This window comes from Bactrocera oleae, chromosome 3, assembly GCF_042242935.1.
Source record: "Bactrocera oleae isolate idBacOlea1 chromosome 3, idBacOlea1, whole genome shotgun sequence".
NCBI classification, from domain to species: domain Eukaryota; kingdom Metazoa; phylum Arthropoda; class Insecta; order Diptera; family Tephritidae; genus Bactrocera; species Bactrocera oleae.
The window spans coordinates 82,009,545-82,023,041 of NC_091537.1; the positions used below are offsets into that span (position 1 = coordinate 82,009,545).

The 13,497-nt window shown below is 36.0% G+C and overlaps 1 protein-coding gene across 1 annotated transcript in view; it reads right to left on the minus strand.

Annotated features, from left to right (window-relative positions):
* The window catches only part of Sema1a (semaphorin 1a), a 427,795-nt gene that overhangs the window by 361,147 nt on the left and 53,151 nt on the right, over positions 1-13,497 (minus strand). The window contains 1 exon segment of the mRNA XM_070107025.1: positions 1,354-2,070. Coding sequence (XP_069963126.1) covers positions 1,354-1,534 — 181 coding nt within the window. The 5' untranslated portion in view covers positions 1,535-2,070.

Here is a 13,497-nt window from a genome sequence, read left to right on the forward strand (position 1 = left end):
TACGTTATGTTATGTTACCTTATGTTATATTATGCTATGTTATGTTACGTTATGTTATATTAAGTTTTGTTATGTTACGTTACATTACATTATGTTATGTTGTATTATGTTAAGTTGCATTATATTATTTTATGTTTGTTACGTTATGTTATATTATGTTATGTTATGTTACGTTATGTTACATTATGTTATGCAATGTTATGTTTTTAAAGTTATGTTATGTTATATTACGTTATGTTATATTATGTTATGTTATCTTGTGTTAAGTTGTATTATGTTATGTTATCTTGTGTTAAGTTGTATTATGTTATGTTATGTTTGTTATGTTATGTTATATTACGTTATGTTATATTATGTTAAGTTGTATTATGTTATGTTATCTTTGTTACGTTATGTTATATTATGTTATGTTATATTATGTTTAGGTATATAATGTTATGCTATTTTTCTTACGTTATGTTTTGTTTTGTTATATTATGTTATGTAATGTTACGTTACGTTATCTTATATTATGTTTTGTTTTGTTTTGGTACAGAGTTGTACTTTACGGCCAAGCCCAGAAATTTCTATCAAATGTCTCTTTCGACCCATTTTGTAAGATTACCTTTGTATTATGTGGGCGATCGTAGCATAATATTTTTCACTACCGTTTGCTATAACCTATTACCTTAACTTTTCTTGCCGTGTCCTCCCTTCCTTTCCACTACTGAAGTATATTTTTTAAGACGACTTCTGTTAGCTAATCTAACCTAAGAATCCTGATACTAAAATAAGAAAGCTTACTAGTAGTTTTTAGTGTTGACTCCTGATACTAACCAGACTTAGTAATACTTTCGACAGAAATCAACTCGGTTAAATAACAGTCAATTACTATATTAGGGTTACCAACCTCTATATAATATAGTACTAACATCTCTCACTAACTAAATCCAAATCCTCTAACTTTTACCAGGAGACTGATTAAAACTAGGTTTTATGTATATACTTGTAGGTAGTATAATTCGTTACAAAAAGTGCTCGATCTACTTCCGATTGATAGTCACCACCAAAATGAGAGTCTAATTTCAAACTTCGTAGGCATTTACCCTAATTTATTAAAATATTTAATATCTTTAAGCTGTTAAATGAGTTGAGACGATTTAAAAGCATATAGGATTTCACACAACTACTAGTAATAAATCTTGTTACGACGTTTTCAAAGTGTAAACACGAGAAATTAAGATTAGTTTCACCACATATGACAGCTAAGACACAGGCTTGTCCACGAAACACATTAATAAAGATAACTCTGCTACTTATATGATTTTGCTTATACTATATCTTATATTCCATTTTTGTATTCTTTCCACTTACCTAATTCCACATAAAGTTTCGGCCGCACATTCTCCTGCCAGGCACTTAGATTCCCAATCACGAACAGCGTCAGTACGAGGAAGACTTGCGTCGCTGCGATGGTTGTGATGCCATCATTGGCATTGTGGCAACATCGACTTATCGACATTTTTCGTTTGATTTGTGGTTCGTGTAGTAGCATTTTTGTTATTTGTTTTTCGTTTTTATTTCTTTTTATGCAACAAATTGTTAGTTTTTGTTATTTTCGTTAGTTTCCTTTATGATTTTAGCTTTTATTTGCCTTGTTCGTATAGTAGTTATTATTATTTTATTAAATCACAATAAAGTTTTGTTGCTTATTTACTTCGTTTCTTCTTCTTCTTCTTTAATTTCTTTTCACATATTTCGTTTGCTTTCTTTATTTTCGATTTATTTATTTTACATGCTATAACTTTCGTATAGTTTTATTGCTCTTTTCCGTTTACTTCACTTACAGCGACGAATATACACACACATATTTATATATATAAATTTTAACTTCAAACACTCAGCGCATATTTTAAGTAGAAAACTTTTTTTTTTATAAAAGTTTAAATTAAATTTAGTTTGAGTTAGACGAAAAAACAATTATGGCAGGAAGGAATGTAGAAGTTTTGACGTAGAACTAAAATATACACACATTCATATACTATGTATATATGTACAGAGTTACTTCATTATCGTCTGGCTGGCATTATGCTGCAAAGAGAAGAACGGAAGGGAGATATTAGTTTTCAATTGTGTGAATATTTTAATAGAGATCATAAATAAATACTGTATTTTTAGTGTAATTCTAAAAATCGAATTAAAAATTACAAACTTTTATTGATGGTACCATTCAAAAATGTTCTTATGACCTACCGAAAACATTGACAAACGACCTACTTACCATTTAAACAGCTGACATTTCATTGAGCTCTTCCAAAAGCCTTTGATAAGTACAACCCTTACTTCCATTGACTGAACCTAGGCTCTTTTCAGTAAGATGTGTTGACCCTTAAGTCTATAAAAACCGTTTAGAAGTGTTTTTAATTTAACCGAGCATCATTTCAACACTTTGAAAGACTAAAGTAACTTTCCCACAACAGTCCGTTCTAGGTATTCGAAAGGAAACCGAATTTTTATCCACTCAAATACTGTTACGTCGAAGGTTTTCACATATATTAGGCGAGCGGTTTTAACATTTAGAAAGTAATTTCATAATGCCAATTTCAAAGAAACCCTAGTCCCTAAACAAAACTAGCCGCTTTTGGGCGATTGTTTCTTTCAGACGGTCCAATTGTTGATAATATAGTACGAATTAAGAGTTTTGGTGTAAGGCAACAGCTACTATCTATCTATGATTAATACCTGCCAATCCCAACAAATATATAGTCTTACTTTCGTCAATCTTGGCTTGGCCTCTACCACGACAGTTTCCACTTGAAGTTTTCGTAAGTAACCCACCTCTCATCACCAATAACCGTCCGCTTCAGAAATAGATCGATTTGGTTGCGATTCAGCAGCAACTCGCAGATGGAAATGCGGTCCATCAAGTTTTTTTTTTTGCGTTAACTCGTGTGGTATCCATACACCGATATTTTCGAGTCTTCCAGAGCCAGTGTCAAGGAATCGACGAAACCAAAATTGTGAGTGATCGACTGTTGGAGTATCAAGAAAAAATATTCACATTTTCACTCGCCTGGCTTGGGTTTTCGCCTTTTTCAAAGAAAAACTATAAAATATGTCGCATTTTCTCTTTGTGTTCCTCTTTGACGCGAGCTTGAATGAAACTGTATCAAGCAATTACAAAAACGTCTGAGAAATCTAAGCCTTCTTTCACCATATGACTTCTTTCACCATAATTTAAACACGTTTAGCGAAACTGTCTATTGTTTTTCCCGCTATTTCGTTCGCATAAAATGGGCAGTTATGAAGTTCTCAACAGATTTATGTAATATTTTTCAAATTCATTCTCGCAAGATTTAGCGCCATGAATAAAAATAGGGTAATTATAATAGTTTCGAAAATATATATTCATTTTATTTTTTGGGATTCAATTATTCAAATTCAACTTTAATTGAACAGTTTTATATACTTGAAGTCGGCTACGAACTCTATATTCCAAACATATGGTCTTTTGACACTACCTGAGCAATGGAAGGTCGCTAATTTAATCTAATCTGGCCTACAATTCCCGGAAGTTCATACGACAAGACACAACTAATGCATTCCAATAACACTGTACGCAAAAAGTATCTAGTTGAAGTATAATATAATGAAAACATCAACTGAAATTTTATAGCCACACACAGAGTCAACCACAATTGTGACTAATATTAAAATTCATATAAACTAGTGAGATAAGCAAATACTATGTGTGTATGGTGTGTATGTATGTTTACTAGTGGCTAGTCACAGTTGCTTAGTTTTCAGATAACACGCGGTCGGCATGATGGTTGGAGTTGCAAGAAGCTATTTAGTGCAACGCAAGTCGACTGCGACTAGAATGAGTGGTAGCAGCTGCAGTAGGAACATAACTGTTATAAGAATATGAATATGTATGTGTGTGTGTATATATATATCTGAGTATGTATGTATGCATATTTATGCGCACAACTATATGTAATATGTATGGGTAGAAAACATTGAGCAAGCGAGTTTTCAAAATTACGATTATTTACATAACCATGACAGTCGGCCGCAACAAGGACAACGAATGACAATAAGAATAATAACAACATCAACTTATTACATAACAAGAAAAACGTTAACATCGGTTGCTCCGTAGCTATAATACCCTTCACATATAAAAAAGTTTCCATACAAGAACTTGATTTTGATCGATCAGTTTGTGTGGCAGCTAAATTTTATAGAAGTCCGCTATTGACGGTTCCAAGATTTGAGTACTTTCTCGAGGAGGAAAAGATGTATTCAAAATTTCAGAGCGATATCTCGAAAACCAAGGGACACTGTTTAGGTTATACAAACGTAAGCGGCAAACGGAAGCAAGCAACAGCAAAGTAACGTATAGGAGAAATTTACTTGAATAAATATACAAGTGAGCAGAAACAAAATATGAAAGAAAAGAATAAGAAGAAAAACATTTAAATGGAGAACAATAAAAACCAAATGACATTATGCTAATTCAGGAAGCTACTAACGACGAGCAACAACAATCAACCAACCCCACCAACCAACCAACCAATGCGCCAACCATCCCGACTAACCAAGCGGGTGGCCAAGCTAGCTTAACAACGGCAAAAGCATACTGGAGACGCTTAACGGTATTTCTAAAAAGCGTGAGTTAGTGCAAACGAGCGAGTACGCAGGCGGGGATAAAAAGGATAAAGTTACGACGATTATGCTGGGGAAGCCAAATAGAGAAAGTTACAAAAAGCAAAAGTTTATATAAGAAAAATCCGGTGAGAACTTTGCGGCGATCGGACTACGCAAACGGAAGGCGTTGTGGACAATAAATTGAAATGAAATGAGAGAAAAAGTGAGGGAAAAAACAAAATAACAAATAGCAAGTAGCCACGTAATAGACAAAATGCAGTAAACTGCAAAAAACCTGCAAGAGGCAAGCCGTAATCGGCTGCAGCAAGTCACTGCAAGGTAAAGTTAGCAAAAGACTAGCAACTGCAGCTTAGACGCAAGAAAGTCACTAAATAAGAAAAGAACTTTGTAGCGGAATAAATAAAAGTGCTGACTACAATAAGTTAGTGGCGACTTCGTGAACGAACAACAAACAAGCAAGCAAGATAAATATAGATGAAGTCGGAATATATGTATGTGAAGAATATATGGTTTGCAGAAGCTTACAGAGCGCTTAGCGGTTGTGTAGTATGCAATTAATGCGACGGTTGGCATGGAAAATAGAAAAGTGAAAGAAAGTGATGTAAAATATGATTGAGCTTAAGCAGAATTTCCTTATCTCGTAGCAATTATAAGTGAGATAGTAAAAAATATCGATGTTTAGCAAGTTTGGTTGAAGTTTCTGAGTTTCTTAATAGAAATAATTAAAAACCTAACTAACGTAAGTATTTAAGTGCTAAATATCAGAACATGGCAGGGACGCTTAATGTTGCTCAGATTCTAAACTTTACCTAAGTAAAAACCCTTATCAACAACGGTAGAGAAGAGCTCATAACCACTTCGAAAAATTAGTATTCCATTCTTTCAATACTCCGAAGATGCGTTGAAAAGCCACTGTCCTTATGTGTCTTTTTCAGTATACAAGTATGTATGCCATTCAGCAAACAACAATAATTTTTTTTTTATCAAATAATTGTGGCTTAGAAGACGAAGAACGTACTGGGCTGCCAAAAATTATTGAAGATGAGAAACTGGAAGCACTGCTCAATAAAGATTTTTGCCGAACACAAGAAGAGCTCGCAGAATCTTTGGAATCACTTAAGCAGCCATCTTATACAGTTCAAGTCAAAAAGCGAGAAAATCGGTTGCCGTATGGATTGAAGCCAAGAGACGTGAACGACGATTTTGCATGTCAGCAATGCTGCTCGGGCGCTACAAAATTGTGTATTACGACAGCTCTAAATGCAAAACATCATATGTGAAACCTGGTCAACCAGCCAAAACAACGGCGAAGCTGTATATCCATGACGAAAATGTTATGCTTTGTATTTGGTGGAATCAGAGGATTGTGCTGCATTATGAACTTCTAGAATCGGGTGATACCATTAATGGAGAACGCTGCCGACAACTACTACTACTACTTCAACTATTCAAATTGAAGCCAGCGATTGTCGAAAAACGTCCGGAATTTGCGACTAAACTCGAGCTAATAATTTTCCATCATAACAACGACCCGCCTGATGTTGCAAGACCGGTTAAAAACTATTTGGAAAACAGCGGCAGGAAAATTTTATCTCACTAGTCTTATAGCCCAGAACTTGCCCCTTCTGATTACCATCTGTTCGGATTGATGCAGAACACCCACACTAGAACACGGTTCACATCATAACAGGATATCAAAAATTGGCTTGATTTCTGCTCGACCGCCAAGACTTTTGGGATGGAATCTGTGAATTGCCAAACAGAAAGGTAAATGTTATAGTTACAGATAGACAATTCGTTGAGTAATACTATAGTATATGCTTTACTTAAATAAAGACGGGTTGAATCGATTTAGGTCTATCCGTCTGATCGTGTGTCTGTATGTATGCGAACTAGTCTCTTAGATTTTGAAATATCCAACTGTATTTTTGCACTCTTCGTATTCTTTTGAAGAAGCTGCTTATTTAACGGAACCGCCGATATCAAACCACTATAGCGTATAGATGCAATATACACTGAAGAATCAAACAAAATTCCTTGTATGGAAAACTTTTTTATTTGACAATATATCTTCACCAAATTAAGCATCGAATATTTTCCAAAACAGTGCCATAATATTCAAAGAAATTGTTCAGATCGGACTAACGTACCATATAGCTGTCATACATCTGACCGATCAAGAACAAATTCTTGCATAGAAAGCTTTTCTATTTGTGTAGCTTCGGTACCGAATTAAACTTTTTTTGGTTTTTTATGTGAAATTGGGTCAATGTCGCTAGAATATTATTAACCAAAAAAAAATCAAAATAAATTCTTTTCTCCTCACAAATGCTTTATAGCGCAAAGCCTGACAGTCATGAATGACTTTAATTTAGATCAGCGCGGAAGAAAAATATTAAAAAATTTTTCAAAAATTCCGAAATAACTCTATCGTATCAGAATTCTAATTTTAATTCGCTTTTTTAATATATTTCGTGAACATCCTTGCTGCCTACCACTAACTAAATAGGCAGATTGCCAAGAATGCTATTGCTTTGATTAGAGATGCTAAACTTTTCAAATGTTGGCTCAAGCAATTGCTGTGATGATGCAACTGTCAAGGATTTATTTACGGGATTTATATGCATTTTTACATATATGTAATGTTCTATATATATATATATGTCTTTTTCGCAGTACGACTTGGCGTTTGCAGGAATGCCGCAAAACATATTACGTCAAGTAGCCGCACAAACGTGTTGTAAGCGCATTACTCGTAAATCATATAAGCTTGTGTGTGTGTGTGTGTAATGGATGTGTGCTTGAGTACACAAGAGTTTTTCTAACTTAACCCTGACCTGGCACACATAGAAAAGTAGGCGCGTACCCGTGCATAGACTGGGAAACATGCCACTAAAGTGGGGGGAGGGTGGATGTGGTGTTTCGGGTGGACGACATTTGCAACTGTTGAAGCATAAATGCTTTTCAAATATGAAAAATTACAAGGATAACAACTATAAAAACAATAATAAAGCCAACAAATGGCAAAAGAAGGGGCTATAGCGAGGCAGAGCCAGCGGCAGAGCTAGAGGCAGTGGCAACGGCGAGGTAGAGGCGGCAGCAAGGACAATAAATGACTTGTGCAAATTTGCATTCATGCTAAAATACCGTACAAAAAGCAAACACAACAACACAAATGAACAACAATGATTCATGCAACAATAAAAACAACAACAACTAGTGCAACTTGCACACATGACTATAAATAAAAGAAAACAACCAGCGACCAAGCTAACCAAGTCACCGCTGGCCAAGCGCAGAGCAGCGAGCGAGCGAGAGCAAAATCAGAATAAGCAGCTAACGGTACGTGGGTAAAAAGCAATTCAAATGAAAAGCGTCCACAGAAAGCGACAACAAAAACCAACGAGCTTCGATTTACATTGAAACAAAAAGCATTTTAAATGGCAGTGAGAGTGGGCGATCCTTTGCCACAACTAAAGCGGCAAGGACGCACACAAACATCAAGTGCCGGAAGGATAAGGAGATGGTGGCGCAAGCATGCGGCTGCAAGTAGTTTGTGGTAAGAATGGCAACGACAACGACAGCATACGAAAGGCATAAAAGCTTTTACACAAAGCGCCTGAAATGAAAATCCTTCACTGAGCCGACAACAGCAACAAGCATTAATAATAACAACAACAAGAGCAAAAACAACAATAACAATAATGCTGTGCAGTGCCGCAATCAACAGCGACACCGAAAAAGCGCCCACAGGCGGCCATTGCACTCGCACAGCGCGCCCTTGGCAACACGAATAGCGGTAATGCAACGCGCGCCATTAGTTGTTGTTTAATTGTAGTTAATATTTGTTGTTACTGCTGTATATTTCATTCATAGCCGCTGCATTTGCAATGGCTTGCAGCTGTCAAATGTTGCCAACACAACGCGACTGCTTTCTGCTTTTGCTCTCCTCTCCACCTTCGTTCGACTGTATCAACGCACCGCTGCTTTGCTTCTAACACTTTAACCGCACTTTTGTTGCAAGCTCTTTGCCACAAATGCAAGCATAAGGTTGGAGAGTGCCTTGCCAAAAACAATAGCAATAACACTAACAATTACCACAATATAAAATGCTACAAAAACAATAAAAAAGATGGCAGCACAATTACATTTGTGTAAAGTAAGTGGAGAGTGAGAAAAAACTGAAGTGCAGATAGTCACCTCTCGCATACGTCACAGAAGTTAACTTTTGCCAGCGGCTTCGCTAGCAAAGCACAGTGGGTTAGAAAGATAAAATTGTTGACAAAATTCGAAAAAAAAACAAGCAGATACATAAGATACACCGAAGCAATAATTCTCTTTCCAGATGCTTTTCTTATAGTAACTATATGTACAAATAAATCTGAAAAGGCATATATTATAGTTGTCCGATCTAAACAACATATTCGGAGATTGTAGCATTGATTCCAAAGAATAGCTAAATACAACTGTGATGAAGTATGCACAACTCCACTATTGTCTAACATTTTATGTTAAAAAACTCAAATTAGTTTTCTGTTTTTGATTGCCCATTCAAAATTGTCACATTTGAAAGGTCTCACTTAAGAAACCTATATACCTGATTTGGACTCCCCAATAAAATATTTCGTTATTTTACGTTAACTACTTTCGAACTCCAAACTTCGTTTTTATATACAGTAGCTCCGAGGACTGCTATTTTACTTAAGCCTGAGTAAAGCTAACGCGAAAAAGATAGATCCCAAATGTTTTCAACGATCCCACCCGGTAGCAGAGCTATGATATCTTGGTTAATTGGTTGAAAAGATAGGCGCAGAGACGCTTAGAAGATTACTAGTTTCAAACGATTGAATGCTGGCCGAATGTTTTAGCGTCTCATCATCCTTCGCCCATGCTCTGCAGGCGGCCAAATCCACTTTACCAATTTTTTGAAGGTGGGATCTTAGCCCCGTAATGACCGCTACAAAGCTACTTAGTTCGCTCTTGCCTAAAAGCTTTTTGATCGGTTCATCTTTAACAGTATCACAAAGTACCGTTGTGGTATGCTCTGTGTTTATAGTATTCCAAGACCTCAAGCGTTCCTCCAGATTCTATTGCTTAAAGCAACCCTTGAGAGAGCTGCATGGTCTGGTGCAGGTTTGGAGAATTGTGAATCTGACTGCGTCTGAGACGCAACTCGTCTATTTTTTCGTTTCTATACTTCTGCCTTTTTCAAGGCTATCTTCTATATATGGATTCCTCGTCCTAGTTTATCGAATTATTTTACACGTATTTACTCTTTTCTTGAATGCAATTAAAAAGCATATTAGTAACCGAAAAGGCTTTAAAATGTTACATTTTTAGAAAGAGCTGTTTTTTTTTGATAATTATTTGTAAACATGCTAACAGTTTAAAATTTTAAAAGTCTAGCCAAATAAAAACAGTACACAATTTTTTTTTTTTTTTTTTGCCAAAAACCCACATAATTTGCACCACTGTGCAGCGGTATGGTCAGCAGGGTGGCAATTTATTTTCTCGACAGCTCGTCTGACAAACAGAGTTCGTGATTTTAGCTTTGTTTATTTATTAACACCAGCGCTTCTTGCTGTTGTATGCTGCCTGCAAAGTATCTGCTAGTGTTTTAGCTGTGTAGACGCCTAAATATAGGCAATGGTAAGGTGAAAGCATAAGACTTTTTGATATTGTAATTGGAGCAATCAAATTTGCGCCTAAAAGTTATCGAGGAAATTTTCGAATATCTGCAAATAATGATTTTAACAACTATAAATACCATATATCTATTGCATATATGTATATATAATGATGTAAGCGTGAATTTGTAATGACTACAGCGCCGCCCGCCGATTTAAACAGCTGTTCGCGTGAGAGTTGTAATTAATGTAAATAAAGTGTAAAAATTTCACTAATTAACAAACCCGCGCATATTTGACATTTCAGGCCAGCATAAATGGGGCGATAAACTGGCGAGTGATAGCGGAGGCAAACGGGTGTGAAAATAGTGCAAATTGCGAAAAGGGTGATTTTGCGCGCGCGCGCCAACAACTTAGATGCTTGAGATAAGTATTCACACTTTTTCTAAATTAAAAACTTATACAAGTGCAGTTTCATGCACACACACACACACACAAGCGCGCAAACGCGGGAGTGACCTTAGCAGCCAGCAGCGACAGCCAAGAAAGAGAAAAAGAACAAACAAAAAATAGCAGTGTATTAGTGGGGGGGGGAGCAAAAAAATACATACTATGTAAGTGTCTTTAATGAGTTTTTCAACGATGGCAATCACTCTCACGCACACACACATACATACAGAGTGAAAGCTTGTATGCACTCAAGCGCAATTCACTCACATCATCAGATTTGTGCTGCAGTATTTGTTAGGTTAAGTTGCAGTGTAGCGAATATGTGTGGCAGTATGTGGCACCTGTACCTGCCTCAGCAAACAGCTACATGCTTACATACATACATACAAACATACTCAATAATAGTGCAAATTCGCTGCAACTTTCGCTAATGCACTTCTTAAAATCGCTTTATTCACACACACACACATATATATATATAAGGCTTTATATTAAGCATTTTTAGGTGTTTGTGTGCGTGTGTAACGGTAAATTGCAACAATTTTCTATTTGAGTTTTCGTGTTAATTACAACGACGGAACTTTCCGTAAAACTTAAACATTTCTCTTTATATTATTGCGCTTGAGGGCAATTTTTTCGCAATATTGACTGACTTGTACGCGCTGTTGGCATTTGTAATTATAATTGTACTTAGCTAACAACAAATGGTACAGCATTTCGCTGCTTAACTATGATTATTAGTTAAGTTTCGTGCAGATAGCAAGTTGCTTAGAGGCATATTGCTGCAAATGTCGCATACAGGGTGTCGCATTCGAAATCATGTATTGTACAAGGGGAAAACAAAAGTCAGTAGCCAAATCAGAATTTCTTCCTGGGGGGTTGTACAGAAAAAAAGTTTCTTCCAACATATTTTTTGACACCCAAAAACCCCGCCGTGGATCAACCACTGACAAAAGTTGAGTCAAAGTAATCAGTATTTGCAGTTTTTGATATATTTTGGTTGAAATTATTTATAACAATAAGCAAAATATATGTTTTAAATTAAATACTATTAAATTCTAGGTTCCCTTATATTAAAGGAAAATTTCAAACAACCGTCCAAGAGCTAACCAAAGGGTATTCCGGAACACAAACGACTTAGCCGTTAATCCAAGTAAAATTAATTTACCAGAAGGTATAAAATCCCACATACACTTCTACCTCTTCTAGTACTTTCTAGTGTGGTACATGGGACTTTTCCTTAAAAAAAAACTTTCGTAAAGAAATGACAAGGAAGGCATCAGTTGTTTTAAACTGCTGTGGAGAGGCTATTGGAAAGAGTTGGGGTCTCTTACAAAAGATGGTATAGATGGTGTTTTGGCCCTACGAAAAAATAGCCGAGACAAAAATATGTTTGGTGGAGAGCGCTCGAAAAAGCTACACTCGATAAGAAGCTTGAATTTTTACCAAAGAGCGGCTCTCATTGGCATCTGCGGTGCACTGTGGATTACAACAATAATATCATTCAATGCCATTCTACACATAACACTCATGGATACAGCCGGCAGGTGTAGTGCTGTAAGACTGGGGAAAGCTGAAAATATGAAACGGCCCAAATAGGGACACTCGGAAAATATCGACTTTTCCAACTGCAATTCTGAAAATTTGGACCACTGCGTTGTAGAGTCTCTCTTTGGTAGCTGTTGCTCTGCTCATACAACGACGACGGATATGTGGAAAGAACGAAATTGCTAAAGAAGAAGCGAAGTGAGCTTTTTATGGATGCGTCGAAGCTCAGTGGAAAGTTCGAAGGATGAGTTTTAAGCAAAGAGCTCTTCGTCAAGCTTAGTTTTAAGCTAACAGATCACAGTAAGTGTAGTCGTAGCATTAGCCGTATAGCCAAGAAAGAAGTGCAAACACTTTCAGTAAGGTGAGCATACACTCCGATTACAAAGCGGCAATAATAGTGTTAAGTTCGCTCACTGTGCGTTTTAAGTTACTCAAGAAGTGTCTAACCTCACTATCAAGCATACAGCTGCTACATTATCATGCTCGTTTGTCTGACCATAGCGGAATTACGGGAAACTGCAAAGCTGGAAGAGGGAGCAGCCATGTCCCACTTACATCGGTTCGAACGCAAATTAATTAAGATGAATGGAGGAAGATAAGATGAAAACATTCCGGCCTCCATTGTCCAACTTTTGCAATACTAAGGTTGAAATATCTCCGCAGACATACTTTCGGCGAATCACGAGAGATGGCCGAAACTGATATTAGCTGCCTCAACAAATTTAGGAAAGCCTCAACACGCTTTGTCGATTTATTAGAGCCTTTATGACCACATATGTATATAGGAGTTTTAATTAACACAATGAATTAGCGTGCTCTGCTTAGCTCGTGGCTAACTAGTTATATACAAAAAAGTTCTTACAAATAGAAAATTTTTAAAACATTTTAATACGTGGCAACTCTACATTTAAAAATTTAAAACTTGTAGATTTTTGTAAATATTTTGCAACACTTTTCAGTATTTTTACGTTTACGATTTTTAGCGGTGTTTGAATTTTTTACAGTTGGTACCAAAAAATGTCAAAATCGTATATATATATTCTAAAACTATTGGAATGTTTTCGTTAATTTATTATTATTTCTCGTAACTTAGTTCTCAAAAAGCCCTTTTTAACTATTCTTAGGTGGCAACTCTAGTTCTTAGCATTTTTTTAATTTATTGATTTCTCTTTAACTTCCATCACTTTTTAATATTTTTACTTGTTTACTTTAAAACTAGCGA